Genomic DNA, 18,233 nt, shown 5'->3' on the forward strand with positions numbered 1-18,233 from the left:
TGACAAACATGCAAAAAAATAAGAAATCAGGAAGGGGGCAAACACTTTTTCACACAACTGTAGATCCTGCTTTAGCTGAAATAAGCGGTTTAGGCCAATAAGATGGCCCTCTGTTATGTAAAAGTGTTGTGTATTAAAATGCTGAATATCCCCTGAATGCTCCCAGTGTATCTCACCCATCTCTTTGCGTCTTTCTCTGCAGCGTGACATCGTCTGAGAAGGCGGACAAGGTCCAACGCTATGCAGACTTCACCTTGCTCTCTGTGCCTTACCCAGGTACACTCCCTCTGTGACCTCTTCTCAGTCACTCCACTGGAGCTGGGCCCATAAATAGAAGCGACACGGTTTATGGGCAGATATTGGCTCACTGTGGATATGTAGACAACGACGAGCTTTCCTGAAACAGCAGCTAAACGTTGGTTCATTCTGTTGTTTTTACTGTTTTTGTAAAGTTGTTTACACAGCAATATAAACCGATATTAGAGATGAATTATGAGCTGTTTAGCACTCGCTCTAAGCAGCTTATGATACATCATTAAAACTGCTAAAGACAAGATTTGTTATATCAATACAAATATATAATCCGTTATTTCCTTTCATTTGAGTCCTTTGAATTGTGAAAAATAAACCCTGCTATAAATGACTATAACAAAGTAAGAGGACAACATTTAGAATTCTTGATGTTTACTCTGACTTCAGAGCGGTTGAAAGGATTTTGGGGATGGTGGAGAAAAACAAATAGTGTGGAGCCTTGTAGACCAGCTGCTGTAACAAAACCAAACAATCTGTATCTACTAATATGATCAGCTGTTGGTATCTGCGACAAAACAGCATGATCGTGGATCTCAAAAAGTTCTGTTTGCTCCCCTTTTTTTCAATGTGTGCTGATCCGAGATCTTTGACTGAAACCTGTGTTACGATCCGACCCGTGACTTTTATAATTTGTTCACGTAGTTTGCCTGTAGCTTTGACTTTAGTTTTGAAGATAAGGGTCACATTCTGTGGCTTCAGCTTAAAAAACAAAAAGTGTGTGAATCTGTTTTTTTCTTTCCCTTTTTTAGGGTGTGAGTTTTTTAAGGACTACAAAGACAGAGACTACACAGCAGAGGGTCTGGTGTTCAACTGGAATCAGGTAGGGAGACTGTTCAGTCCGCCATTAAACAGTCGGTCGGCTCTGTTGTATCATTCTGACGTCACTGTGTCTCCTCCGACAGGACTACGTGGACGCTCCTTTGACAATCCCCATGTGCTTTACTCAAAACTTGAACATCGACTGGACTCGATACCAGGTTACCGCTTCTCTTCTCACCTCATGCCTGGCTCTGCTCTTCTCAGCAGCCGGGACTCTCTCCCTGTCATGTTTGTGGTGTGTCAGTGCCATCTGTTGTTCGACCCGGCAAAGTGCTTCGGCCGCGATTCAGATGAGCACTTGCACACATGCAGTAATAGTTAGAGTGCGGTTTAAACCTCACTGACTCATGCTGTGCTGCCAAACGTGTGTTCAAACCCACATAACTTCATTTTAGAATCCAAAAAAGACCATATGGAAGGCTGACTTTTGGAGGAATGATGGCGTCTCCATGATGGCGTAAACCTGGAGAGATTTTTAATTTGGTTAAACAAACAGCTAGAACAAGCTGGTGCAGGATACACTGTATGATACTGACAGACACATGTGGTGGAAGATGATTGGTGCTGTCATTTCATTTCTCTGTTGTACCAACAGTGTATTTACTCTTGTGTGTGTGTGTGTCTCAGTCGTGGGACCTGGTGGAGCAGACCCAGAACTATCTGAAGCTGCTGCTGCACATCATCAACAGTGATGGTAGGTTGTTTGTGAGAGTAGCAGCAGATAATGTTAGTTAAGGATTGTTAGGTGTTAAAGTTAGAATATAGGAGAGCTCTGCAGCTGATGACTAATTCATCTGATTGTTTTCTTTCATTGACAATGAAATGTAAAAGGTACACTTCCCCCACAAAATCATCCTTTTGATTTTTGAGAATTTTGATGAAATATAAAGTCTTCAACTTTAAGCTTTGGTTTTGATTTGGTTGCTTCTCCTGACGGACCGTCAGAAAGTTAAGAACTCCACCATAATGTCTGTTTTTACAACTTCTGGCTATTATAAACGCTGTATTTTTTATGATCGTTTTTTAAAGAATGTTTTGGGGTTCAGAATGTTAAAGCTGCACTATTCCAAATGTTTATTTGAACAATGATTTACTGACCGTGGGCCTTATTCTAACCAGAGTTGCTGTTGACCTCGATGGTGATGTTGTGTGTTGTTTTAGATGAGAGTGGCCTCCTGGTGCACTGCATATCAGGCTGGGACCGCACGCCTCTGTTTGTGTCTCTCCTCAGGCTCTCCCTGTGGGCAGTAAGTTCAAACTTCTTCCCCCCCCATATTCATTAGTGACTTGAGACTCCTCCACATACATCCAATTTACTGCTTCAAACACGTGTTTGGATTAGCCTCCGTGTTCATCGCCTTTATTAAAAATAGAAGCCGTATGTTATGAATATGTAATCTTTCTCTCCGTGCTGGAAGCTCCTGACACACACAGCTTTTCAGACGGAATAGAAATGTCCGTGGCTGCGTGACATCCCGTGGCCGATCGGCCCACGCCGTGTCATTTAACGCGGGCTGTTGTGACTCATTCTCCTCGTGTGTTCTTTCTCAGGACGGCGCCGTGCACGCCAGCCTGGAGCCAGCCGAGATCCTGTACCTGACCATCGCTTACGACTGGTTCCTCTTCGGGTAAAAGAAACACAAAATCACACACATCATCATCATCATCATCACCGTCAACATGTCATGAGCTCACGCTGCATTAGCTGACATGAATACTTGTGGTGGGAAAAACTATTCAATAGTACCGAGTGAGTCCTATAATACTGAATACTGAAACAAGAACTATTGAGGAAAGAAGTTTGTCCTTAAAGTATTTGTTCTCTGCGCAGAGAAGACTCAATCATCACACATAGTGTCTGCGTTGTCTGTGGGATGGAGAGAGTGACCTGTGTCCCGTTTGAGTACACTTTTAAAGGGTCAGAGCATCAAAAGAGAAGGGGGAAGGTGTGTTTCTCCAAGACATCTGGATTGTTTCTAATCTACACATTTTACAATAGTACCCGTAATAAACCATTTGCTACAGATCCTAATCTATAGATGCTGTGGTTTACTACCTCTAAGCTAAACACTCAGTGATTACATCACAGGTCTATTCTAAACAACAACACTCACCACAGTTTAGATTTACGACTAATCTAATCTAAACATGCTCGCAGCACTCCCTTCCAGATTCTTCCTTTGAAGGAAGCTGTGGCCGACATGCAGTACAGTAGTGAATAAAGCATATAATCAAGTCACAGTAGAACATTATACCGCACAATGACATCTTCTATCACATACTTCAGAGGTGCACTCGCAGCTTCTCTCTGGTTTGAGACGCACTGTTTATCTGCGACGCATAATTGAGAAGTGACCGGCTGATGAAGCAGAGGGGAGAGGAAGGCCGGGACAACATGAGACGAGCAGTACGACTCTGGCTTTGCTCTTGACCACATCTTGTATCCTCCCACTCTCCTCTCACACACACTCACTGTCTCTCTCTCTCTCTCTCTCTTGGGGTTCTCCTTTTCATAATTACCAGCAGGATTTCTCATCTCATGGAAAGCTAGCCCATGTAATTATACATCAGCAGACTTGCCCAAGCCCTCGGGACATTGGCCAAGCAGCAGAAGAAGAAGGGTGGTTGTGTGTGCTGGGTTCAACGTTAATGTATATATATTTTTTTTTTCTTGCCCAAAGTCGGTTTTTACTTGCCGCTGTACAGATTGTTTTATTTATTAGTGGTTATGAAGACGAAAGACTAAAGTTAACCGTCATGTTTTTCCGCTTTGCTCTGGAACTTGCTTTTGAACTGCACGATACATAATTGGAGTTCTGGCCACATCCTCTATCGAACTAAACCCCTTTTTCCAGGATAACTAAAATGCTTGCTTCTGCTTCAGCTCGTAAACATCGTCTTTACCCGCTGCCATTTTCTCCCCGTGTGCCCGATCGGTACTGCACATGTGCAACTCTCAACAAAGATGAGAAGGAAGCGAGATGACTCAATAAAAACGACACAAATTGAACAATCCAATCTATTAGAAGGCTCACTGCTTCGCTACTTCCATCATCATCCCAGGAAAAAAAACCAATGTGCTTAATTCAGGCAGGTGAGATTCACCAACCCGAGGTGGCATTTGACTTGCCCAGGGCATTCCTTGTTGTTGAGCCCTGGAGTGAGGAAGGAGTCGGATGAAGCAGAGAGCCAGAGGGAGTGGCCAGAGGTGCTGTAGCTGCTGCCATCACAACTGAATCACATCTGGACTCTAGCTTACTCCAGCTGTGGAGTAATCTTTTGATTTCTGTACTCTTTCATGGCTGTCAGCACAACGAATGGTTTCATGATGCCCACCACGATCCCCAGAGAAGTCCTCGACTCATGCTTTGATCGGCTGAATTAAAGGGCCAGTTCGCCCTAATTCCAAAAAGCCTTTTCTCTCTCAGCCCTCGTGCTATCTAGCCAGCTATTTAATCATCCTTGGATCCCACTTCTCTAAAACTACTTGCATCAAAAAAGATGAATTCACGATTGATTAATTCACGTTGAAAGACTTTCTAACATGGAGCGCATGGGATTCTGTTGAGTAGTTTTTTTTTTTTGCATAAACAAGTGGCAGCTGGCATGTGATGCGGTGCATTGTTCTTTTTTCTATTTCTAGTCACATGCTGCCAGATCGACTCTCCAAAGGGGAGGAGGTAAGTTTTATTCTTTCTACGGCTATGATGACACAGCTTCTGTTTGAGTCGCAAATTTACGAGAAAAACACTCGAAAAATGTATGTTTTATGTCTAGGAACCAAATTGCTTCGCTTTTGCAAGATCGCATCAACCTCATCACACCACAGACACAATTATTTTACATTTTTAATTTTATTCCAAGACGAAAGACATCACAGAACCACAAGAGAAAGAACAGTGATTCCAATTTTATTCTCTGAAAGTAAAATGTCCTGCTCATATACATGTCATGGTCACAAATGCTCTATGAAATTATCTTATAAAAAGTAATTCAAATCAATGCATGACTTGTCTGGTTAAACAAAGGTTGAATATGAAAAAGAGATATGGTATTGTTCTCATGAATCTACTATCAGTCATACACATGGTTGGAGAAAAGGTGTCCGTGGTCTAAAACATCAACATCAGCATCATATTTAGTCGTCAGTCTAGAGACTCTAAAAGAGAGGGCTTCTTTATCACATTCCTCTCACGGTGTTGTACCTGCTGGTCACAGCCAGCTGTAGTACGTATGACTACTGCTCCATGTGAAAGGACCATGAGTGTTGTTTCCTCTCTGATCAAACTGTTCTGTCTCCCTCAGATTTTCTTTTTTTGCTTCAATTTTTTGAAGCACATCGTCTCAGAGAAGTTCTCAGCTGTTAAGAAACAGAGGTGTGTTCCTCCGTTTATGTTCTTTCGTGTCATTATGCTCTATGCATTTCTGTTATGATGATGTATTTAAGAATGTCTTCATCATAAAGCTACAGACTAGTCTGTTGCTAAAGGTTTATAGTAACACTCGTACAGTAAATAACTAACTCAGTCAATATCCAGCTTCCTTCGGCAAATCCTGCATTCTTCCTCTTCTTTTGATCTTCGATTGTTATTTCATCATCATTACTTTTCCTCTCAGGAGGAAGAACTCCCACATCAAAGACGGTGATTTGACTGTGGAAGATCTCTGCCAGTTAAGTAAGTCCTCCATCCCTCCACACAGGCCTACATACAGGAGACACATTCATTTAGTATATTTCATCATTATAGAGTGCTGCAGGGAAGTTAGCATCACACTGGTTCCCTCCAGAAAAAGACAATGGGGTCTTAATTGGATTTTGGATTATTGCAGAAAATAAACTGCAGCAAACAAACGTTTATGACACTGACACGTTATTTATGTTCAGCAATATAATCTTCACAAATGAACATCACCGTTGTGATTATTGAAGTGAAAATACAGGTGCCAGTTGTAAAAAGCTAAAGTCAGGTTATAAACAAACTACACCACGGTCACATGACCTCGGTGGAGCAGAGGAGGCAGCTAGCAACTTGAGACAAAACCCACCTGTCACTCAAAGATGCCACGCCCTTTATTATGCCTAACTTTAAGCCTTGATATAATTTATATCAAAATTCACCCCCCTTACAGTTGTTATGAACAGGGAAATTACCTACACAGACCAAAACGTTCTTTTCAACCCGGCTGTAAACATGTTTATTTCTGCTGTAAATTTTTAACATGGAGGTCTGTTGGGATTGAGCAGGCAGCAATCTCAGGATCTGAAATGAAGTGAAGCCGATGCGCAGTGTCTTAAACCTGTATTCTCTCTACTGACCAGAAGGAGGCAACTCCTGTCGTGGCAAAAAGAAGTCTGATTGTATAGAAGTCTAATAGAGAATGACTACTTCTCTCTTATTTATTACCTCAGTAAACTTTGCGAACATGAGTGTGCGTATGGTCGTCACTCGCCTGCAGTCCAAAATACGGTCACTTACCCTCACTGGTTGCAAAAAAGCCAAGATGGCGACAGCCAAAACGCCGAACTCGAGGCTTCATAAACGTGGTTCACAAACCAATGGGTGACATCATGAAAACTACGTCCACCTCTTATATCCACTCTATGGGATCGAGTCAATTTGAAGCAAGCCTCAAGTGGTCATTTGAGGAACTGCAGCTTTTGGCATTTATGCGTTTTTACGTCATTTCCAAAAGAAGAACCTGTTCACTTCAAGACGAAGGAACCAGAAGGGCAAGAAATGCTGACTCATTGTCATGTTTTAGGACTCAACCCTGCAGCACTCAGATATATTTGATTGGTGAAAGCTACAGTTCACCTTCTTGTTAAAGCTACTAACCGGTGGGATGCTTCATGGTGCTGGGTACTGGAGTCAGGTGGTGTTATAACAGTGACTGTTCCATACATTGATTAATTGAAATGCAGGAAACGTGCTAACTTAAAATAACAAATGTTTGGGTGATGTACTTGTGGAAGCAGTGGGAGCTCCTGTCACTGGCCTCTGGGCTGATGCAATGAGGAATAACAAAGGTTCTGAGCGCTGAGAGACGAAGCAGAGAAACTCTGGGTGATAACACGGAGCTTTCATCTCTTCAGAAATCTGCAGGGCTTGATTCCAGAACATCTTGCGTCACAAACCTTTATCTCTGCAGGCTCGTAACCTTCAGTAGAGTCTTGCATTCACATGAGCATGCTGCCTTATGTCATAGTTTATCAACTTCACAGATATAAATGGCTTGTAATTTCTATTTTACATTTTCATTTATAAACACTTCTGGCACAACTGGAGGAAGAATGGAAGAGAAAAGCTGCTGAAGACAGAGTTCAGAATATGTCTCTAAGAGGCTCCTAACACAGCACAGGGGCTCCTGTGTTTCTGTGACATTTTGACATGCCATAACAGGAAAAGCATAGGTGCAATTAATAACAGAAATAATGGCTCTGCACAGTACCAGGTCCTCCTCTAAGTTGAATGCAGCCATCATTCATGTTTTGTCAAATAGAGAGCCAAAATCATGAAGTCCGGTGTGAGAGAAATGTCTTGATAATATGATCCCAAGGCATTGCAGGGGTGACTTTTAGTGTAGGAGTTTTCCTATGAGCAGTCACAGTCGTGATGCTAACAAATCTAAGTTTCGTGATATCCTCACAGCTAAATCCAGAATCCGACAATGTTGAGAAGTTATCAGCATTGTTACAGAATGTCTGGGATTTTTAATGTCTAAATGAGGTGTATGGAGTCGGGAGCTGAGCTAACCGCCCCGCTGCGTGTTTGCTTTCAGAGTCGAGGGATCGCGGCAGCGTGACCAGCCTGAGCAGTGACTTCTCCCTCATCACTGAGGAGGTGGGCGGCGCCTCCAGCCTCACCAACGACACCGTGGACCTGTTCTCCAGCCAACCCCAGGCCTCCAGCTGGTCAGCGTCGCACACACACAGGCTCACAGAATTCTTTTATATCTTTTTAATCGTATGTTTGGGAAAGTTGATAGATGCACCTTTTGATATAGGTTAGTCATTCATATTTCGTCAGTCGTTCAGTTTTGTCAGTTAAAAGCTGGCGTGTTGCTTCAGGTAACAGCGAGACGATGAAACACGATCCAGGAAGTCCAGTTTGAGAGAAAACACTGCAGTCATTTATTATGTTTATTGTCATTTTCTATTAGACGGTATCTTACAACTTGGGACGGTTATCACAGTAACATTCTATGACGCTGACATAGGTTAGGACATCCACAAATAACAAACCGCTCATTAACCAGTCTGAAGTATACAAGCTCACACAGCCATGATGCCTAACAGGGATGATCCACAGGATTTGGTTTAGGGGACACATTAGTGGGCATTATTACTATTATCATTATCATTATTATTCATATTTTTAAAGGCTCAGTCTCGAGGATTGTGAGATTAACAGTAGATATGTTTACTTCACAAAATCAGCCAGGATGAGCACTACTGGACTTTAAAAAAAAAATTGCCAGATGAAATATATTCAAATATTTGTGATGCTTTTCACATATATGTACACGAACAACAGTACTCAATCCTCCAAAATAAGATAAACGCACAACCATAAAATAATTACCACTTCATTACACTACATTGGCACTTAATAAATATAAATCAAAATACTATTGGTATAATAAAAAAGAAATTTAAAAAAAAATGCTGAAAATAAAAGGGGGGGGGGGGTTGTTACATTGAATTAATTGAAGAGAACTCAAATGTAATACTGTCAAATATTTCAGTTAATATTATATAATCCAAATAGACTTCAACCAGAACAAAGCTATTTCTCTGACCTAATCCTAACTGTGAGGCCAATTTGCATCACAAGCTGCATGTGGTCCTGCTGCTCTGTGGAAGCTCACATGTTCTCTCCCCCTTCAGGAGGAAAGGCCCCACCTCCTCTCCTCAGATGGTAGTCTGGAACAAACAGAACCCTCTGGACGAGCACCTCTCCCACCCACTCAGCGAGGCCAGGTCTTCCAGCTCCTCCTCCTCCAACCAGTCGGAACACGGCATCACGCGCACCGGCAGCAGCCCGTTGGCCGTCCCCGGAAGAAGGTGAGCGAATTGATGAAACTCCCATGAGCCAGCCCGAGCTTTCGTGCCACCTTATTTTTACACACGCGCTTAACTTCGGTGATGTAGATCTTGGATGATCACCGGAGGCACAGAGCTTCAGCTCTGGAGCCACCAGCAGAGCCTGCGGCCTGAAACTGCAGCTCATGCATGACAGTCTCTTCCTGTGGTGTTCTCCCATTTTATGTATATACAGTATCCCAGTTATCCCAGAAATGACTGAAATAAGAAGAAAGCATACCCTTCAGTGTGTAGGGGTTGCACTTAAGATGTGTCCTCTGATCAGCCTTCATAGAGACCATCGATCAAACTATTTTGAACGAAAATCGTCCAATAAGGAATGCTTGCCGATCGATCGGACCTCCCTAAAGGTGCGTTCACACCAAACGCGGCGCGAATTATTCGCGCGAGTAGATTACATACAAAGTCTATGCACAGACGCGATGAGACTGGAGTGGCGTCAATCGCCAGAACGCCCCAAACGTGTGAGTTGAAATTTTTCAACTTCGGCGAAAAAATGCCCTGACGCTGCAGCGCGATGGCCTATCAGCATTGAGATGCTCCTCCTGTCATCACTGACGTCCTGTCGTTGTTGAATCAGGAAACAAATACTGTAGCCATCTGTGTTCACCCAGAGCTCTACGGTACCTCATATTAGTAGAGACCGGACCAAACTATATGTATAAATGTGTGTGTAAACCATATGGTACAAACAATGAATAGACGCTGCCGTATTTACGTCTAGATGACGTTATTTTGAGTGTTGTTGGAGCTGCTACAATGTTAGCTTAGCCTAGCACCGATCGAGCCGAGCTCCATTGAGAAGACAAGTATTTAAAAAGTTATTTGCTTGTCGTCTTGCGGAGAGAACTCACTAAACATGAATTCAGACTTTTTACAAATCGGCATCATTACGTAGTTATTTCGGAGTCCCTTTTTGTCGGTTTATTGCCGTTAAATCACAGCCAAATCTGTTTATTTTGTGTTCATACAGCTGTAAACAGCGACGTGTGGCTGGCTAGACATAGTGAATACAGCTCGATAAAATCCACAGAGCCCCTCTGGACAATGTTATGAACCCAGACTTGACGGCGTTTAGTTTCCCGGGATATCTGGGATTTCCACAACACGTACTAAGCAGAACTAGAGGTTATTTTTTCCACGGTTGATGGCGGACAGTTGAACGGCTTCCAGGTCGATAAGCCACGCCCCCTCTCCGGCGCATCAAGTGCGATTCACGCGAATGAACACAAATAGTCCACGGCGAGACCGGCGGCGCGAATGACGCAAACTATTCGCGGCTCGTTTGGTGTGAACACGGCATAAGACTCTACTTGTCTTTAATTCAGGTTGTCTGTCGTGCTTTGTCTTCTGTCTTTACTTCTCTGACGGCTCCGCCCTCTCTCTGTCCCCCCATCTCTCTCAGGTTAACAGCAGACTACGCCCGGTCCGGTTCCTCCCTCTCTACGGATTATGGGAGCTGGCAGATAGTTTCGGGTTGTGGCAGCATCCACGACCACGCCCACTTCCCTCCACCCCTGGCCTCGGCCTCCTCCACCTCTTCTGCTGTGGCTGCTGCCTACGACTCCCCCCTGCCCTTCAGTTTTCAGGATGAAGGACCCAGTGGCCGAATGTAAGTAACACCGCACCACCCCTCCTGTTGTAACTTTTAAGGTGAGGTTTGGGTTTGACAGTGATTTCCAACCTCATCCAATCAGTTTTCGGAGGAAAGCCTATGCATCTTTCTCTGTTGTTCTTCCTGAGGAAAAGAAGCTCGCCCTGCTCTGTCACATCAGCATCAGCCAGCATACATATGTATGTATGTACTGTTACCACTTTGTCAACTGCTTTAGAGTGCTATAGAAGAGAAGTTAATCATTACTTTCATTTTGAACCATATTTGAACCCTAACCTGGAACTCATTTGTGTGGAGCATGTTCAATGTGAGCATGCTGACGTTATTATTTAGCTGAAAGCTCCCTGTGCTTAAGTACAGCCTCACAGACTTGAGTAGACCCTAACCCTGGGTGTCCACTGGATCCAGCTCTGTTACAGTCCCAATATGAAAGTGCTTCTGTAGTGGAGAGTTTAAGTCTGTGCTTCAGCAGCTACATTTCCAATGTAGTTTACAGTTGTCCTTATGCCTCCACGCTGGCGATAGCCGTGGTTGGAGGCATTATGTTACCGGGTTGTCCGTCCGGTCCATTCTCGTGAATGTAATATCTCAGGAACACCTCGAGGGAATTTCTTTAAATTTAGCGACAAACATCCACCTGGACTCAAGGATGAATGATGTCACTGTGACCTCACAAAACACGTTTTTGGCCATAACTCAAGAATGCATATGCTAATTATGACAATTCCACAAAAATGTCCAATAGTATACAATAAGTGATGACATTTTGGTCAGACATTGTAAAAGTAAGGTACGTAAGTTGACAAGGATTCGTAATGTTATGTATGTAACATACTTAACGTACTTATTTGAACCCAAACCACGATCTTATCCTTAAGCTAACCAACGTTTTTCCTTCTGAGCACAGGAGTGGACATGGAGAGGAATAGAGTAAAGTCTCGTAAAAGTACATCTTTTTTTATTTTACTTTTTATCAACCTTATATTTTTTAGTCCCTCCATGTCTCTTCCCGGGCTCTGTACTTGCCTGTGAACACAGAAGTTTATTTTGAAAAGGCCGGGTATGCATGTAGCGAGGGGAAATTGACATGTGCAACAACTGACGCTAGAGCGTTCTTTAAAAAACAAATGTTAGTGTATGTGTCCATGTAAAACATGAATATCGTTCTGCAGAGATGGTTTCCTGTCTGAACCTTTGTCACTGCTCTCTGTCCCCCCACTGAACCGAGCCATTTCCACCAGGTTCTCCCCCTGACTCATCCTCCCACTCTCTACTCCCATCAGGGGAAAACACTTTCATTTCTGCTTGATCTGACTGCCAAAATGTCCCGACAGCACCACTTGCAATGGGAGAAGGCTAATAACTGCTAAGAATCTTTATTCGGAGAGAAGCAGACAGATGATGACGACGAGCTCTGTGGTTATTACAGAAGTGCCTTATGGGGTTGATCTAAACTGCTTCTATCTGCATCATTCTGTTCTTCTTCTCTTCTCCTTTACGAGCACTTTTAAAATGGGATTTCTCCCCCTAACCTTTTTCTTCCTGTCTCATCTCACTCCCTCCTCCCTCTCCCCTCTCCAGGTGTCAATTCCCCTCAGAGCGTCAGGCCCGCCTGGAGGCGGTGCGGGAAGTCTTCCTGGCAGCCTACAGCTCCACCGTCGGCCTCACGTCCTCTGCGCCCAGCCCCTCCGGCGCCATCTCCGGCCTGCTGGAGCAGTTTGCCCGCGGGGTCGGCCTCCGGGGCACAAACGCCATCGTCTGAACCCTCCCAATGTGACTTCAGACCCTCCTTCCGCTTCCATCCATCCAAAGTCGACACAACATGCCTGGACTCAGTACAATAAAGTGCCAAACATCTCTGTTCAGTTCAGGGGTGAAGCATTCATTTATTTTCTTTTTTTTTGGAATTTCCTTTGATTTTTGTTTTTCAGACCATTTTCATGCTCCAACTTTTCTCTGGACTTTTAATCTCCATGTTCATCAGTCACATTCAGGGAGAGAAATGTTTTTTCAGCCACAGTATCAAAAAGGGATGTTAAGAATGCGTTCTAGCTGCTGAAATGTAAATGGCTGAGAGCATGGGGTCTGTGCCTGTTCCAGGCCCAATACGAACCTTTCCCGTCTGCTCCTAAGTGTCCCTGCAGAGACCGTCCCATGTACAGGCCGTGATGTGTTTCTCCTGATCATGTTTTGTGCTGCTAAATTCATTACTGATTGAAATTGTTGTTTTGTGTACTGCGGATTTTAAAGATTAGATAAATACAGCACTTATTGTGTTCGGACTGAAATGGCACCATTTGGTTTGTAATTTGTAGATGACATTTAGAATAAGAAATAAGGGCATTAGTTTCAGAGCTCACAGCTTTGGGGTTGAGACTCAAAGGATAAGGATGGGTTTTTAAAGTCTGTCTTAATGCAATACTCACATGCCATGTGTACACTAAAAGAATCATTGGCTGCAGTAATAGTTCCTTCTTTCCGCACTGGCAGTGAAGGGATCCCTTAATGCGTTAGGGGACTCAACCGATAGTCCTTTTTCTTTCTGTAATACGAGGCTTCAGCAGTTTGAGTTAGTGCCAATGTTTTGTCCCGGTCTTGTGTCATATTTTGATTAGGGATGGCAAGATCCTCTTGGGGTTAAGGGTTCACCGTTCAGGTAACAAACTGGTCCATACCACATGTCGTCTAACGGCAAAAGTGTTTTTACCAGTTTGGAAATGCCACACTTGAAGCCTGTCTGTCAGAGAGAAGGTGAGAGGAAACGTTCAGATAGGGGTAAGGGTGGTTCTTGTTGGAGACTAGCATGGTGTGTTGGCAACCCCGGTCAGTCACTTTGTGAAGTGGCCTCATTGACGGTTTCAAGAAAGTTTCGAAATTGCCAGACGCAGCACTCCGATTCCAAATCACTAACGCTGTGGGAGGATGCGGTTGGCGATCCGTCAAGCATTTAGTTTGAAGCGCACCGAATCCTTGAAGCCTCAGTTCGCTTCAACTGAAGTACGCAAAGTAGTTTGTGTGAAGGGTCGTCCGGACACGTCTGAAGGCAAAAGTGTTTCTGGTTGTTCAGAATGGTCAGCATGGTCAGTAAGAGTGGTTGAAGGCTGGGAGAAAAGCCAGTATGCACAGAAGGGATGATTACATCTGACATGTGAGGAAGATGGTCTGTAAAAAGATCTGATCCCATCATTTAACTAGATCACTTCCATTTACAGGGACTGTTCCTGAATGGCCTAACCCCGGAAATGAAGCGACGAACGTACCCAAGCGATCGTTTGCGCCATTGCCAGTCTAATGTCTCCATATCCTCTACTTGAGTCCATATCCAGTCATTTCTTCTTCTTCTTCAGTAGCACTGACATGGTAGCACAAGAGGCACTGAGCATCGTGGTAGCAGATCTGTGAACCGTCGGACTCCAGTGAAGCGAGGTCCACGTGATTCCTGTGATTTCTGCCCAGCTGTTATCACGCAATTTGTTAAAAAACGTGACATTTCTACCTGAGCTGCTTTTGCGTAAATTCACACTTTTTAAGTCATTTTCTTAAGAGAATACTGTTGAGAGATTTAATTTGAAACTAGCTTGTCGGTGTTGCCAAAACAGTTTTGACGGCTGCTGTACCTCAGGACCTTTGTTGTGCCTTTTTTTTATCTTCAGTACCACTGGGTCAGATCTCTACTTCTTCTGGTCCAGTGTCAGGTGTAGTTATTTTTCTTAAATGGTTCTAAGAGCTTGGGGTGTTTGCGGCTGATTCTTAATGAAAGTTTTGACTGTAGAGCATTAGCAGCGTTAGCTTTGCGATACAGCTTTCGGGGGATTCCCCTGTATCCCTTTTTTGTTGTATAGTAACGTAAAGCTGTCGAGTCTTATGGACATCTCTGATAAGGTTAATGACTTTTATTTTTGCCTATAAAAAAAGACTGATAGAAGAGGATTTTATTGATTTTAAGGAATAATTCTAGTAGGAATTTTTAGGAAATACATTTATTCATTGAGAAGATTGACACCAATATCGTGTCTTTGAAGCCGTGGTCCCATTTGCATATTTTAATTTGGATTTTGAAGTATCGCATTGGAAAAGCAGAATCAAAACAGCAAAATTTGATAAAACTTCCTTAATTAATCGTGGAAAGTAAAGAAATTGTTGAGGTCATTTGAGATGTTTTTTGCCTTCGTCGAATGAAAGTTGATGCGCTCAATTGGATATGGAAACGCCTTTGTCAAATACATTCTGACATAGTGGATATTTAACTCACATGAGTGATAAGCTGTTTCTGCTGTTGTCTTCTCAGATGTTCCCATACTCAAAGAATAATTCAAACTTGCACAATTGAAACTAATTCTCCTCTATAAAGACCTCTCTCCCATTTTTTCTTAATTGTAGAGCGTTCGATGGCCAAGGTGACTTGTTTTGTTTCTAGTTCACAACCGTTACTACTTCTACTGCGGTTACTGGTGGATTACATCCATGCACAAAGCTGGCTGATAGTTCCAGCTTCTAACCAAACTACTCTGTAGCCGAGTTCATTGGCTCCAAACCAGTTGATGGAAACTGTGCCTAATTAGCTTTTACTTTTTTGCAGCAATTCAAAGGTTTGCTTAAATTTTGCTCCAAAATGAAATGGAAACATGACGAGTGTTGAATACAGAGCTAGAGCCAGAACCTATCTACCTACATTTGCATAGAGACAGGGGCGTTACACGGCTGGCTTAGCTTTGTTTCAAGGTAAATAATGTGCATACCAACACCTCAGAAGCTTTTCACCATGTGGTATGTCGCTTTCTGAAGCCAAGTGGGTTAAACTAATTAGATACGTTTCTCATCAGGCGGCAGCTGTTAGGTGTATCTGTTTAGAGTATTTATGCTAAGCTAGGCTAACCACTTCCTGACTCCGGCTCTGTTCTTAATGCTCAGACATGGAGGTGGAATTGATTTAGAAAGAATTAGAATAAACATATTTCCCAAAATATTCAAGGGTTCTTATAACTTGTTCTGCTACATTCTGAACCAAATTCTGCTTTCTGTGTACCACAAAAACACATTTGCTGAGTTGTTTTTAAGCTACAGGAGTTTCATCCCTTTATTCTTGATGCATGAAGGAATTTGTGAGCATTTGGTTCACATGGCCGTATGTATCAGTCGAAGTGTTTTCATTTTGTATTCCTCCACCAACTGACAGTAGAACAATCTGCCTGACTTTCAGGCATGGCCTCATCTCCCTGTCCAGTTTGAAACTTTCTTCTGAACATATCGGTCCTGAAAAGGAGTTCTAATTCACTCGAGGTTTCATATCGTTTGCTTTTATGTTGGCATCATGTCTTGCTGTTAAGCAGCCAGTCACAGGACACTTGCAAAAACATTGTCATTTTCACAGTCCTGAAAACAGGCATTATTAGAAAAAAGATCTCCTCCGGAGTTAAATACATGTCACTTTTTCACTCACCGGTTTTGCATGACATCCTTTCATTTTTATTTCAGAATCTCTTTTTAAAATGCTGCATTGCACTCGTCCTGATCTCCTCGGTGTGAAGAGGTTTCTTCTTTGTACAGTTGAGGCATTTTTAAGTAATTCTACCTTTTTAGTTCTTTTGTTATTAATTGCTCTTAATTGTTGGCACGCTACAAATGAAAAGTGAACTGAGCAGCCGGTGGCAATTGTGAATAAACAAAAAAACATTTTTGTGACTTGCTTATTGGTTCCTTGCTCAATGAATTTGCTTTCGCAGATCATCTATGTAGCTTCTGATATATTTGTTATTCATGGAGATGTATTAACTATTTACACCGCATGATGTACTACCCTCAGCAGCTATGCTGACTCTAAGTGGTCTCAACATGGATAAGACCTCAAAGTACGGTTTGACAAATGAGAATTCAATAATATAATATATAGCGTGATTGCATAATGCAGTTATATAACTAGATGTTCAAATTCAACTGTTGAGCGAAATGAATTGTCCCAACTTAATAGGACAGGAAATTTGCTTTCGTTGGTAAAATTCTGTCTTCGCCCTTTAAAAGTTTGAGGTCAAAGGTCATCCCACACAACGTCATCAGGCCCGATGCTTGCTGGAACCTGGCCTGAACCCAGTCAGCTCGTGGTTATTTAATCAGCTGCATCTTCCCACTGCCTCAGAGGTGTGAACGCTAAAATGTTTATGAATTATTGATTTATGAAATATTCATCCTACTAATCGACTGTTGACGGGCCTAAATTATTCTTATGGAATGTGGATAAACTGTTCAGACGTCATGGCCTTGAAAATGTAGGAGGGGTGATTAATGCCGAGGCTTCCACTTCGTCCGCTCAGGGTTTCTCATCTTCATGCTTCTCCTCTTGCTGCCTCTCAGTCATTGTGCCTTTCCCTCTTTTCTATTTGACCTCTTCTCTTTGCACAGTTTCTACTTTTCTGCATCTTCACATTCCTCGATGACGGCATTGTGATCGGATAACCGGGTTATTCACAAACTCATAACGTCAGAAACAGTGTGTTGTGTATCTTGCGGAGCTGACCGTACCGTGGGAGGATGCGATAGAAAGGGTAAAGGAAAGTGGTTTGGAAAGCAAAGGTTCTTCCCCGTGGAGGTTTGTTTTGTTAGCTGGGTCCTGTTCTTCAAATGTGGCTTAACTAGCTCAGGCTTACATGCTCCTATCGTGCTAAAAGAAGTTTTTTTCCAACCCCGTAATTTGGTACTTTGAAAGCAGTTTAAGGATTGATTTGTTAATCCTGGATGAAGTTATCTTAAATGACAGTGCACTCTTATTGTGAAACAAAGGCAAAATGAGTGGAGAGTTGAAATGATACACTACATATAAAGGTGGACAAAGTGTCTCCACTTCTTTCCACTGGACGAAAATGAAGCCAAAATATGCTGAACAATTAGTGTGATTTAAAAACTACATGAAATGATGAAACCTTTGATTACTTTTTATCTTGATCCTAGTTTATCCAAATTGATCAGGTGTAAGGATATGAGTCGGTTGCAATGTGTTTTCCCTATAGAGCCCTTTGATGCTAATGTTTGGCTATATAGGCTAAATACAACTGACATGACTAAAATCACAATGATAACATGAGAGTATACGAAAAAACGTCTAAAACCAAATGGTACATACTTTAAGATTTTCTAACAATGTGACGTTTATGTAAAATACCAAGGCTGTCCTAAAGCATACTCTGCTTTATGGTCTATTTGACTCTAAATGGACCATAATTTACTAAATGAACATCATGCTGTATTATAGAAGACTTGAAACTAGAGATTGAGACCATAAACTCATGTTTACAATGTTTACTGAGGTAATAAATCAAGAGAGAAGTAGTCATTTTCTCATAGACTTCTATACCAGAGGAGTCGCCCCCTGGTGGACAGCATAGCGAATGG

The 18,233-nt window shown here is 42.6% G+C and overlaps 1 protein-coding gene across 1 annotated transcript in view; it reads left to right on the top strand.

Annotated features, from left to right (window-relative positions):
- Positions 1 to 16,536, top strand: part of mtmr14 (myotubularin related protein 14) — a 42,792-nt gene extending 26,256 nt beyond the window's left edge. The window contains exons 7-19 of the mRNA XM_031875375.1: positions 203 to 276; positions 1,062 to 1,132; positions 1,215 to 1,289; positions 1,759 to 1,825; positions 2,293 to 2,378; positions 2,683 to 2,759; positions 4,775 to 4,811; positions 5,437 to 5,507; positions 5,749 to 5,807; positions 7,912 to 8,044; positions 9,020 to 9,196; positions 10,641 to 10,847; positions 12,432 to 16,536. Coding sequence (XP_031731235.1) covers positions 203 to 276; positions 1,062 to 1,132; positions 1,215 to 1,289; positions 1,759 to 1,825; positions 2,293 to 2,378; positions 2,683 to 2,759; positions 4,775 to 4,811; positions 5,437 to 5,507; positions 5,749 to 5,807; positions 7,912 to 8,044; positions 9,020 to 9,196; positions 10,641 to 10,847; positions 12,432 to 12,612 — 1,315 coding nt within the window. The 3' untranslated portion in view covers positions 12,613 to 16,536. The remainder of the gene's footprint in view (positions 1 to 202; positions 277 to 1,061; positions 1,133 to 1,214; positions 1,290 to 1,758; positions 1,826 to 2,292; positions 2,379 to 2,682; positions 2,760 to 4,774; positions 4,812 to 5,436; positions 5,508 to 5,748; positions 5,808 to 7,911; positions 8,045 to 9,019; positions 9,197 to 10,640; positions 10,848 to 12,431) is intronic.
- Positions 16,537 to 18,233: the final 1,697 nt, after the last annotated feature.

This window comes from Anarrhichthys ocellatus, unplaced genomic scaffold (assembly GCF_004355925.1).
Source record: "Anarrhichthys ocellatus isolate YVR2014 unplaced genomic scaffold, GSC_Weel_1.0 scaffold90, whole genome shotgun sequence".
Taxonomy (NCBI): domain Eukaryota; kingdom Metazoa; phylum Chordata; class Actinopteri; order Perciformes; family Anarhichadidae; genus Anarrhichthys; species Anarrhichthys ocellatus.